The sequence below is a fragment of the Centroberyx gerrardi genome, chromosome 3, assembly GCF_048128805.1.
Source record: "Centroberyx gerrardi isolate f3 chromosome 3, fCenGer3.hap1.cur.20231027, whole genome shotgun sequence".
In the NCBI taxonomy this organism is placed as follows: Eukaryota; Metazoa; Chordata; class Actinopteri; order Beryciformes; family Berycidae; genus Centroberyx; species Centroberyx gerrardi.
Genome location: NC_135999.1, coordinates 17,164,750 through 17,178,099, shown reverse-complemented (window position 1 = coordinate 17,178,099; position 13,350 = coordinate 17,164,750). Strand labels below are relative to the sequence as shown.

The 13,350-nt window shown below is 43.1% G+C and overlaps 1 protein-coding gene across 1 annotated transcript; it reads left to right on the top strand.

Moving 5' to 3' along the window:
* The first annotated feature begins 891 nt into the window (after positions 1–891).
* Positions 892–4,973, top strand: actb1 (actin, beta 1). Its single transcript, XM_071909375.2, has 7 exons — positions 892–1,020; positions 2,077–2,201; positions 2,342–2,581; positions 3,137–3,383; positions 3,494–3,685; positions 3,788–3,969; positions 4,274–4,973. The coding sequence occupies exons 2-7, from the start codon at positions 2,079–2,081 to the stop codon at positions 4,415–4,417; spliced, it is 1,128 nt and encodes a 375-aa protein (XP_071765476.1). The 5' UTR covers positions 892–1,020; positions 2,077–2,078; the 3' UTR covers positions 4,418–4,973.
* Positions 4,974–13,350: the final 8,377 nt, after the last annotated feature.

Here is a 13,350-nt window from a genome sequence, read left to right as displayed (position 1 = left end):
TCTACCATCTGAGATGAGAGAGAAAATAAAACTATTTGCTCACTTTTGTTGCAACGAGTGGGTTAACACAGGCTTCAGTTTAATCCAGTTCAATTCAATTCTATTGTATTCCCTTGTCTCTCAGATAAATTGGATCCATTACGTCCAACATTTGCTGGTCTATGTTCTGCACGTAGGCACTCCTTAAATGCACAAATAATAGAATAGAATACAACAGAATAGAATAGAATGCTTGTATTAATCTAATGTGGTTCTATGGTGTTTATTCTGAAGTGTAAGGAGTCAAACAGGCATTGTAGGCCCCTCTGTAATGCGGACGATGCCTGGAATTAAAACCATTACACTGTAGATTGGTTTGCATCAACATTTATTCATTACCTCAATGTCATCAACACAAAACCTTTTCAGAGGCAACATTTTATCCTGTGAACTGCCAAAGGACTCTGGAGATTGAGACCAAGATTTTCTGCTGTGTTTTGTTGCCTACTTGAATTGTCTGTCACTATTAGTTAGTTAGTTAGTTAGTTAGTTTATTATCCTTTCGGAAATTCTCTTTGTGTCTGTGGCAACTGTCAGACAAATACAACCACAACAGAAAGGACATTACAATTAAAGACAGACATTTAACAACAAAGTGCTCCACATCAACATCACCAACAATCAAGAATTAATACAACAATTATTGCCAGAGAGGGACGGAATATAAATGTTTTATTGAACTCTGAATGACATCAGATTAATAATTTTAATTTTATATAGGTTACTTTTCATGATGCTTCCCCCTGTCTTGTCAGAGCGCAGACACACAATCTGAATGCGCCACACCTAATGGATGCAGCTGGACCAATCAGACGGCGCTGTGCGGAAAGTTCGCCTTTTATGGAGAGGGGCTGCAGCACGAGCTCCGATAAAATCCTGCAATTTATTGGCTTCCATTGCAGTCGAGTCCTGACACTAAATCCTAGCGGAGTGTTGCATTCATTCACGATTCTCCCAAGCCGATAACCCTCCCACACACAGGTAAGAGAACTGCAGAGATGATTTGCGATGACATTTTATTTCAGGATCAAATGCATTGCCACAATTTACTTTTTTTAAACTTGAGCCAGCCAGCTGAAGTTAACCCACTGGCTAGTCAGGTTTCACATTTGACTCAAGTTTACGTTGGTAACTTTTGCTTGGTCACGTAGGTTAAGTGTCATTCTTGATATCCGTTTTCTGATCGATCGGTATCATCCACCCAGCAGGTGTTGTGTATGTGTTGGCATGTTGTGAACTATCCGGTTTCGGTATCGTTGTGTTTAATAGTCTGTCTGGCTTGTCAGCGGTCCTCATCGGTCAGTTTTAATGATCCAGATTAAAGCTTGACCCTTCTGCTTACATGTTAACATTTGCTTTGACGCCTTCGCCTTGTAACTGTGCCTCAGCAGAATGAATGGCAGCTGATGCCGCTCCGCTTCTCAGGTGTCACATACGCGGCATAGATTGCAGATGACACGGCTTGAGACTTGCAGGGGAAAACTTTAAATTTTAAACTGTAGTCTGTTGGTAACGTAAATTGTAGTTAATGACATGGCTTGACTCTTACGGTACATTACACGAATGCCAGTAAGAAGTTGACTTTTCTTCTATCTAACCTTGTACGGTCATCATGGCTTACCGTTACACTTGATCATTGACATGCCAGGTTGAGGGAAGTTTACACTAATTCTTCAACGGTGCCTGTAGCCATCGGCTTTGTGTGGCAGGTTAATTCTGTTATGACTGTACTAGCTAAGGGAGTGGCCGACTGTGTGACAGTCGTTTGTAGTTCAATGACACATGGGGCGGCTTCCCGGGCCGGGCTGCCATCATCTCTAAGCTGGTCTGACTATTGCCTTATATGGCCATGGCGAGACCGAGGGAGAAACTGCCTTTGTTTCTCAGCACTGGGTTTGGACTGGCACACGCGCCACTGCGACATCCAGCGTCCAGTCCCAATAATGACAAGGGTTTAACCAACTTGATGCTGGTACAATGCCATAAATTCCCCTCACACAACATTAGTTTTAAACATTTTTTTTCTTTTCCCTTCAGAAATGGAAGACGAAATCGCCGCCCTGGTTGTTGACAATGGATCTGGTATGTGCAAAGCTGGCTTTGCAGGAGATGATGCTCCACGTGCCGTCTTCCCCTCCATTGTTGGACGTCCCAGACATCAGGTACAGTTTCCCCACCACATACTGTAGATGCAGAATATCTGAAACATAACTGTTATGATTAGCTACAGTTGTGCACATTTTGAGTTTGCTTTTGTTTTGCTTCACTAATCACCTAACCACTATCCTGTTTGCCTCCCTAGGGTGTCATGGTTGGTATGGGCCAGAAAGACAGCTATGTTGGTGACGAGGCACAGAGCAAGAGGGGTATCCTGACCCTGAAATACCCCATCGAGCACGGTATTGTCACCAACTGGGATGACATGGAGAAGATTTGGCATCACACCTTCTACAATGAGCTGAGAGTTGCCCCTGAGGAGCACCCAGTCCTGCTCACAGAGGCCCCCCTCAACCCCAAGGCCAACAGGGAAAAGATGACCCAGGTAACTAGAGTTGACTCAAATTTCTGTGTATCTGGCCTTCTACTCTGCTCACCTGCAGTGCCCAGCAACAGGAAGCTGTAGCTGGTCTATCACTTCTGCTGCTCAATTTCCTCCTGCTCCTTCACTCTCCAGGTTTCCTCTGTCCCGAGCTGATCTTTCCATCTCTGTGGAAGCTTCAGGTTTCTGCCTCTCTGCACTATGATGCATCAGGACTGACTAGTTGGAGCATGATCATTGCGGTTTTCAGACTTGGCTTGTGTTAGATCAACTACTTCAATAGCTGTTGAGCAACTAACCACCAATGTTGACTGCATGATGCAACACTTTACTAGTAGAGTAGGCTGTTGGGACACTATCTTTTAGAATACAATCACATGACCAAACTATAGGCTATTATGGCTTGGTTTTGGCACAGTATGTACTCAGGACAGTGTGCTGTGAATTGGACTGTACTAACCCATACTAGCTTACTTCAGGTTATTTAATGTGTTGACTTTATTGATGTGCATCACTGATGCAGTGACTCATGTCTCATCTCCCACTCTTCTCCTCCAGATCATGTTTGAGACCTTCAACACCCCTGCCATGTATGTGGCCATCCAGGCTGTGCTGTCCCTGTACGCCTCTGGTCGTACCACTGGTATTGTCATGGACTCTGGTGATGGTGTGACCCACACAGTGCCCATCTATGAGGGCTACGCCCTGCCCCACGCCATCCTCAGGTTGGACCTGGCTGGCCGGGACCTCACAGACTACCTCATGAAGATCCTGACTGAGAGGGGCTACAGCTTCACCACCACAGGTTGGCACACACATTCTCACCACAACAAGCTCATATTGCAAGTCGGAACATGTTCGTATTGCAAATTGGAACACGCAACTTACTAACTGGTTCTCTTTTCCTGTCAACAGCCGAGCGTGAGATTGTGCGTGACATTAAGGAGAAGCTGTGTTACGTTGCACTGGACTTCGAGCAGGAGATGGGCACCGCTGCCTCTTCTTCATCCCTGGAGAAGAGCTACGAGCTGCCTGACGGACAGGTCATCACCATCGGCAATGAGAGGTTCCGTTGCCCCGAGGCTCTCTTCCAGCCCTCCTTCCTTGGTGAGTCACATTAGGGGAAATATGACTAAAACGGAGCAAAGTGTATATGCAAACAAATTAAATGTAAGCTGCATTAAACTTAACACGTCAACCTCTTCACAGGTATGGAGTCTTGCGGTATCCATGAGACAACCTTCAACAGCATCATGAAGTGTGACGTCGACATCCGTAAGGACCTGTACGCCAACACAGTGCTGTCTGGTGGCACCACCATGTACCCTGGCATCGCTGACCGCATGCAGAAGGAAATCACCTCCCTGGCACCCACCACCATGAAAATCAAGGTAAAACTCTTCCTCCTTTTTGCTCTATGACCCCCCCCCCCATGATGAGAGAAAATGTTCTGGAAATCTCTCCACACCTCTACTGCTCTATAAACTGAGTTAATGCAGGAGAACCACCGTCATTAACATTAGTGCTTCTGGCTGAATTTCATCTCCTAATGTTTTTATTGATTTATCCACTACTGTACTTGCTAGACTTAAATGCCTGTAGGATTAAGTGCATCTGTGTCTGTCAGAACGGATGTGGAATGAGTCTAGTATTGATTTTGTTGTAACAAGGCCTCGTTCATCTTCCTCCCTGCAGATCATTGCTCCCCCAGAGAGGAAGTACTCTGTATGGATCGGAGGCTCCATCCTGGCTTCCCTGTCCACCTTCCAGCAGATGTGGATCAGCAAGCAGGAGTACGATGAGTCCGGCCCCAGCATCGTCCACAGGAAGTGCTTCTAAACAGACTTGTCAAGCCCCTCCTCCCCCCTAAACACACCGCTACAAACCCAAACGACTCTGGCTCTGCATACATGCCTAGCACACCAACACACTGGTGTATGCAGAGCCCCAGCACCTCTTCCATTCCCCCTCATCACTATGGCTATGGTACCATGCCCCCTGATGGGGGAGAAACTCTGCAGGAAGTGATCTCACCAGAGCATCCCAGGCGGGGTTTATGCGTGTGAGGAACATGATGTCCATTGTCGTGTTTGTGTAGGCCATTCCAGATGTCTGTTTGTTCACCACCTTATTTGCCTCTATGAAGGTTTATTCCCTGGTGGGCCCACTGCCCAACAGACCTGTAGTATTGCTTAATATGTAAATTATGTAATCTGAGACTTTGTTTTTGTACTTTCAGCCTTAAATGATACTTGGTCCAGTTTGTTTTTGTCATTATGCAAAAGACAAAGCTTTTACCTTGAGTGGAGGTGTAAAGGTTTGTGCATGGGGCGGTCTGCCTCTGGTGTACACTGACCAATAACAATCCAATAAAGCGCACATGTCTGAGACTCCAGTTTCTGTACTTGCTCTTTATTCAGCTCATTCCTCAAATATTGTGTTAAAGGAAATATGCTTTATCATCCCAAGATTACATCATTACACTGACCACACACTGAGTAACAGTATGTTTCTTTACATCCTGAAAACTCACACGAGCTAAGACTGATTACAAACACTTGCCAACTGTACACATGTTATGTAAAGAAAATTTCAACCATATCAATACTGAGAGGGTTTTCATATTTCAACATGAACTCCCAGAACCAAGGTTCTTATCACACATGTACAAAATCCAAAATTGAACAATTGCAAAATGAGGCTGTGTGCTTCCAGCTTGGGGAGGAACTTGCTAACGACAGCACTGTCCAAGAACATGGAGTAACATGTTAATCGGGTGATTTTTTTTTTATTTTTTTTATTACCCTTGTGGTCAAATAAGTACTCTGAATTGGGCCTCTATATGAACACTCACCTCTGGATTATGGCACAAATATGATGCATTGAGAAATATTGGTGAACAGCAGCTCAAATCACAGAATGTGCCGCTGTGTTGTCTTATCTCCACTTGCTATATTCATAGTCTTGTTACATTACCACACAGCCGTCTTGGTAGCAAAACATTTGATTATAATCAAATTACAGCCACAGCCAATGAGCTATGGTAAAGCACCATACATTGGTAGGAAATGCACTTGACATATGGATACACAATAGTGACATCTCCCGGCCCTGTACTTTACACAAGAGAATACACGTGAGAGACATTGAAAATACTGCACAATAATTAGGATCTCTCAGTAACAATATATTCAGAAACCCAAATCTACCTTTCAATCTACCGCTCGGCCACCGGTGGCAGCAGCGAGCTTATTGCTCGGAGGCACAGTAGCCTATAGCAGTGATTCTCAACCTTTTTGATATCAAGGACCCTAACTTAGTCCACATTAGAGCCACGGACCCCCATTTGATGAGATTTTGTCTCTCGGACCCAAATTTGAGAATATTTTTATTGTTCGGTATGATTTTGTCCAGAATTTCATGACTGTCTGTATTGTAGGTAGAGAGATAACAGTGAAACTATGATCAAAATAGTCATTCCTTTACATTCTCTAATTGTGTTAACGTCTTGTAAATTAAATAATGGTGAAGTTGAATAATTCGTCAATTTGCTGGGGACCCCCTGGAACCCCCTCACGGACCCCTGGTGGTCCCCGGACCCCACGTTGAGAACCACTGGCCTATAGCAAGGAGGTTGGTAGCTACAGCTACCTGCGAGGAAGTCGAGGCGTCTGTCGGCCATCTTTGACTTCATTATGATGGAGACCTTGGGTGTACTTGTCTTTGACAAAGTCTGAAAATTGACAAGTGACAAGCAGACAAGTGAAGGACAATATGTACACCTGTTTGGGAAAGTGAAATACGATGTAGTTTGTTTGACCTCTCCGACGTTTGTAGGGAGGACTCCTAGCACGGGACCGTTTAGGAGAAGAGACAACAACCAATACAACAACTAAAGATTCCCAAAGAGTCCTATAGAATCAGGGCTAATGTTCTCCATGATGCGTTTGACATGATATCTTACAGCAGAAGCACGATTCCAAAACCAAAGACCAGAAGAAGAGGTGTCAGTTTTACGGTCTATGGTTAATATAAAACCTCCTTGGTCAGTATTGAAGCTGTTCAGGTCCTCCGATTCCTCCTTATCAGAGTCAGAGTGACGTGTTGCGTTCTGATTGTTGTAAAACTTTGATTGACACCTGTAGAAGGTTAGTAGCTCAGCGAGAAGCACCCAGCTGCAGCCTGCAGAACGGGGCGGGGCTACAGATCGGGGCGGGCAGGTCGACCGCTAATCAATGAAATCGTCCGCTAAAACAATGAAGTCGACCGCTAAACCAATAAAATCATCAATCAATTGTACTGTCTTTGTCATCTGAAAAAAATCGAAAAGGTAATAAATATATTTCACCATAAAAACATTTTATTTTAATTGCTGGTGTTATTGACTTTTCTTACATGCAACAGGGTAGGAAACTAAATTGAATACCGTAAATCCTCTAATATTGGCCCAGGCCTTTATTTACCTCAACTGCAGAGGGTACCAGGCCTTTATTGGAAGCAGGCTTATATTAGAGACAGGCCTTTATTTCTAATTCCCTCTGTTTGATAAGTATATTTGCTCATATTTTAGTACGAAGCCTCCTTGTTTTCTGATCTGCTTCTGTTGGGGTTCGTTAGGTAGCCGTTTTTTTTGTTACTGCAATGCATTACCGATAATTACGGTAATCGACGACGGCATGCTCCAGAGACTTCCGCCGGCCGAGCCATCTTGTGGCACTTGTACGTTACTACAAACTACAGTTACAAACAGGCACCAGGAGTTTACCGGTATTCACCGTTGTTTGCATGTAAGCTGAAGCTAACTGAAGCTAACTGAAGCTAAGAATAGAATGGAGAGGACAGCGGCGGAGAGAGGTTTTGACCTAGTCTTGTTTCCTTTGTTTTTTCCCCGGCCTGTATTTGAGGCCGGCCTTTATTTGTTCGTGTCGACCACGGCCCCGGCCATTATCGGAGACCCGGCTTTTAATTGACTACAGGCAAACTATTAGAGGATTTACGGTAACTACCACTAAGTAAACAAACCACTTCTGCCCTCGTTTCCAACCATAGTGGATTCTCAATTTAGATTACAGGCGATCTGTAGTCCCGCCCTGTTTCGACCTCTAAACCAATGAAATCATCAATGGGCGGGATTACAGGTTCGCTAAACCAGTGAAATCACCAATGCATTACAGGTTCGACCTGTAGCCCCGCCCCGTTCCGCAGGCTGCAGCTGGGTGTACTTGGCCATTCGCCGCATTAAAAAAAGAAAACAAAGAAAAACTCCTCTAGTCCGCGCCAAAAAAAAAACCCCTCAAAAAAACCACTTTCCCTTCCCGCATTGAGGTAAGATCATGTCCACAGCCTGTTGAAAGACAACAGTTTTGCAAATTGTTAGATTGCAGTTGTCATGATCAATTACCATTTTTCCAACCTAACGCAAAATCTTTTTATGATTAAATTATCTGTGCATAGTTTGCATAGGCTACTTAACAAAAAGAGCGTTCACAATTTCCCTCCTCGCAATGAGACATAAATATCTAGAGTTTAGCATCACCGCCTTGATCCTTGAAAAAGCGCCTTCCTCTGCCTGTTATATTCTATTCAGATGTTTTTGTGGGGCTGGATCTCGGCTAGTCTTATACACTCAATTACTAAATCCCCACTGCTGTAAAAAAAAAAAAATTAATCGGTAAGAGTCGAAGTTACTTGGTGTATTAGGCTATTCATGTGCATGGTGTGCTGATGGACTGAACAAGATTACTTGGCATGATAGAGCTAACTTTTTATGATTGCGTATTTGCTGCAATGTATACAAAAAATACTTTCCTAGGCAGATACACAGCTGCCATGAAGGGATGTACTTGATTTGCAATGACAGAGATGTTGTACTATTTTCTATGTGTGGTACTTCGGCCATTTTTAATGGCCTTTTTGAGGCAAATATATTTAGATTAATAATATATTAAGATTGATTGTAGATTGGTAAATTCTATTCTACTTGTACATGGCCACAAATATTCTCTAGGCGGTGAAATTATAGCTGTTATCTATTCAGTTTTCTCTGTTTAATTCCTGTCGGTGTTTTGGAGATTGCTGAAATGGGGAGCTTCCAGTTGTTCACAGAGGTCCAGCACTATCTGGAGAATGGTCGCTACCATCCTCTGACAGACTGCTGTAAAAACCGTGAACGCAGGAAGGCGGCTGTCAGGAGATCTTCCAAGTGTTACTTAGTAAAAGGTTAGATATACAATGCAGTCAGAGATCCCAATAACAGGAACACTACATTCTACTGTGCTACAAAGTTATTTCCGAATGCATTTATTTGGGATTTGTTCTATTGACTCAGTAGTTGTGATGTTGCAACATTCTCTATTTTAGTCAGCATATCCAGTTTGTATTAAATGTAACAAATGAAATGCAGATGATAAGATATTATTTCTTTTTATAGATAACCGTTTGTACTACAATTTCCGGGACAAGTTGCGTTTGGTAGTTATGAACATCGAGGAAAGAGATCAAGTGCTGAGAGAGTGCCACGATAGTGTTTCCACTGGAGGCCACCCGAGCCGGCGCAGGACAGTGGAGAGAATTATGACATCATACCACTGGGCCAGCATCAGAGCGGATGCTAACAAATGGGTGAGACATCCTGACAAAACTGTTGCATCAGTCCAAAAGAATACCAGGACGTTTTGATGGAAGTTTGTCTTTCTGTTTATTTTGCAGGTTGATGCGTGTCCTCAGTGTCAGCGCAATGACACAGTTAACATGGTGGCTCCGGGCCAGCATCCCGCCAAGGGAACCTGCGCATGGAGTGTTTTGGGGATGGATTTTATTGGCCCACTTCACACCACTTCAAAGGGCAGGAGGTATGTTGTTCTAAGCTGTTTGTGATGCACCTAGCGGTGTCCAGCCCGTTTGGACTAACAATACTCTATTTACTAGCAATATGAGCAACAGAAAAGTATGTTAAATAGTACAAAAAGCATCTCAACAAATTCCCTCATGCATGGGTAACCCTATGTTCGCAGACCAATCTCCACGTTATGTTTTAGTGCCGGGCAGCACGAGAAAGAGTTCTGCTAAAACCCATTATTGTTATGGCATAGAGGAGAAAAAGTGTATAGGATTAAGTGCTTAATTTCTAGAACTTCATGTGAGTCAAGTGTGCTATGTTATTCCTGAAAGTTCAAAAGGGCTACAATAATACATGAACTCAAATGCAACATATGTAATGTATCTTGCAGGTATATCCTCACCATGACAGATCTTTTCACTAAATGGGTTATTGCAAAGCCCATTCGCAACAAAACTGCTGCCGAAGTGGCGAGAAAGATTGTCAATGTGCTCCTAGATTTCGGACTCGTTGACCAAATAATAACAAACCAAGAACTAAAGTTTGTGGACGAGGTAAACACTTAACATGTCAAATTTCAGTGGGCCAAATATTCACACTTACTATAACACAGCAAATCTGCCATACAAACAATGGACAGTTGATAAATAGAGTACTTTAGCAGCTAATATGTGTACATATTGATGCTTCTACAGGTCAACCATGAGATATTTGAGGTGTTTGGTATTAAACACTGCATCACCTCCACTTACCACCCTCAGTCACATGGTCAGAATGAGAGGACAAAACAATCCATTAAAAAGGCTTTGGCTAAGCGCTGCGGAGGAGAGCAGAACGACTGGGATCTTCATTTGAGAGCTGCTGTATCATCCATTAACACTTCAAAGCAGGTAAAGAGTGGCACAAACAACTAAAAAATGGCATTGCAGTGCATAAAAAATGAGAAAAGTATAGTATGTAATGCTGTTGATTTTGTTAGAGAGCAATAAAGTACGCACCGTACTATGCCATGTTTGGGAGACACCCGCTAACTCCTGGAGACGTCAACGCCACCCAGATGACGGGGGACTTTGTTGTAGGTGATCCAGTGGAAAACCTGGAGGAGCGGACTGCAGAAATCCATGCCAGGGTGAGAATCTTTTTGTAATAGGAAGAGTTTGAGGTCCTTTGTGCAGCTGAAGTTCTACTGAATCTTGATTAATCTCATGCACAGATTTCTGAGAACATCCAGGCGGCCAAAGTCAGGCAAAAGAAGCACTTTGTGTCGTACAAGCGGAGGAATGTCAAATCTTTTGAAACCGCTGCGGGAGACGACGCGCTTAAGGCCAAGAAGAGGAAGGAAGGTGGCAAAGGAGAGTGTCTGGAGAGCAACGGGACAGGACCTTACATCGTAGTCTCGGTCTGATACTGGACATTTGAATCATCAGTGTAGAAAAGTAGTGATTTGAATTCAATCCTTGATAAATACAAGTGTCTTTGAATAAGGGCAACACTTCACTAAGGGCAATGAACTCTGACTTACCTGAGCGGATGCATGTGTAGTGGACTAGCATGTGCACATCAGAGGGATGTGTACACAAATTTCCTCGAGTATATTGACACAATATTTTTTCTGCTTTGTTTATTTTCTTATGAGTAGTGTGGACATTTTCTTCTTTCGTCAAGAGCATCACAGTATGACCTGGACATTACTGTGTTAATGGTCAGCTTTTATGTCTTGGCCAACTTGCCAACCACAAGCACTTAAAATGTGTTTTACTGCAGGCTGTTTAATACCTGTAGGATCCTTCTCCTTTAGGAATGGATAAAGTTTGTTGAATTGAAAAGATTTGCTTGTACTACAGTATGTGACATTTATCTCTAAGGGTTAAGTTCCATATTACACACAGTATGCTGCCTATAGGTGTAAGCTTCATAAGTGCAGGCTACATGAATAATGTGTAGATATTTCATTTGGGCAAGATCATTCTTTAAACATTGGTTATTGATATACAGCTCCTACAGGAGTTGGATTCCAGACCTAGATCACTGAAAACTCTCAAGGCATATGGAGTCTTATTTATTTATTTTTTTCATCCAAGTTGCACGATATACTTCATTTACACCATCAGTCAATGGTGCGGCCCTTCAGGCGAAAAGCCTACCTGTTATGTTTTAATATATATATATATATTTAAGAGAAACTTGGCCTGACTACAAGGCAGCTATAGGTAGCCATGTCAGGGATGCACGCAACAAATACAAAAGTAAATATTTTATTTGTTAAAATGTATTGATACACACACAGACACTTTCAGATTATTCTGACAAAACTGACTTTTACGTTGCAAATAATATTCTCTTAAAATTCCTTGTTTTGTCGCATTTATGAGTTTTGACTTGTGACCTTGCAAGATCAAGGAAAATTAAATCAATTATGAATATTTCTCCCGGATTTCACAGTTAAAATTCTGAATAAAAAGTGGAGAAGTTTAATATGGGTACTAGAGCATGTCTGTCCATGAAATTTCCTTTCAAAACAAGCAAAAATCACAACTATTCAGTGTTTCCTCTAGAATTGTCGTCTTGTCAGGGTGAAACAGCATTTAGACCATCATGGGACACTAAAACTCTCCACTGAAACCCAGACTGATGAAATTCTTTTAGTGTTAGCAGCTCTTTAAGGCAGAGTGACCCACCACACCTATTCAATGGTAGGGAAACTAATAAAGTGGCCAGCGAGGGAGCGCGAAGAGTGGAAGAAGGAGAGAGAGGAGCTGCAGAGCCGGATGAAGCTGACTGAAGAAACTGGCTTGGTGCAGCAGAAAGAGAAGGATGCTGAGCTCAACCTCCTTCGACTCAAACTCCTGTCTGCTGACAAAGAGAAGGCAGAGATGACCGCCACCATCAGCCGTCTGCAAGCCTTCTCTGCAGCGCTGCAGAAAGACCGCAGCAGTGAAAGATAGGAGACGGAGAAGAAGGCCAGAGAAGCAGAGATCAGAGGGATGATCGAGCTGAAAGAGAAAGGGAAAACCTTCAATTCCCTTCTCCTCAGTCTGGACGGGCTGAAGGAGACACAAGCCAGCAGGACCAAGGACCTGGAGGACAAAATCCTCCTGGAACAAAAGTCCTGCCAGGAGATGAAGGCTCTGCTGCAGCAAATCCAGGAGGAGCAGAAACAAACAGCAGCTGCTCAGGAGAGAAACATCCTGGACCAAGAAACCCAGACCGACCCAGCAGTGAGCAAGGTGAGTAGAGACAAGCACGAGTCTGTTTTTACAAGCTGGACTAGTGGGTTTGTTGTCCCGACTAGTCGACTAGTCGGTCTCAAGAAAGGCCGATATTTAAATGAGGCTCTACTGTGGATGGGCTTCACAATAAGTTTCTTGGCTATTTTACTAATGAAAAAGCACAAACTGTGTTTTTTGAGGCAGAATGCGTGGGATTAAGCAACTTTAGCGGCAAACAATGTAATTTTTCTTTTTATTCATTTTTTTTAAGAATGTGATTTTTCTTAGCTAAGAGTTACACAAATTGCAGCTTCATTGACATTTCTTACTAAACAAATGCTTCTTTCTTTCCGTTTCAGAAGCGCAAAGGACTGAGGCGATTTTTTGGCATTTTAGGAGGAAGAAGAAGAGCGACGATGTTTAATTCAGCAGGAAATCCAATCTGTGCTGGCACTTATCTCCCTCTGTACGGCTGCTTCAGCCCGCAATCCGTCTGAAAACCACAGGCTCCTCTACTCCAACCAGCCAGTCAGCCAACCTGCCAGCCAGCCAACCAGTTAGCAACCAACCAGGCAGACAGACAACCAGTCAGCCATGTGTTTTGGCAATTCTATCGGCTTTAATAAAATAAAATAATTAATCAATCATTGTTAATTTTAGAAATTTCTTCGATTAGTAATTAGTTTCAGAACATTTGTACAGATTCCAAGGTCAAAATGAAGCCA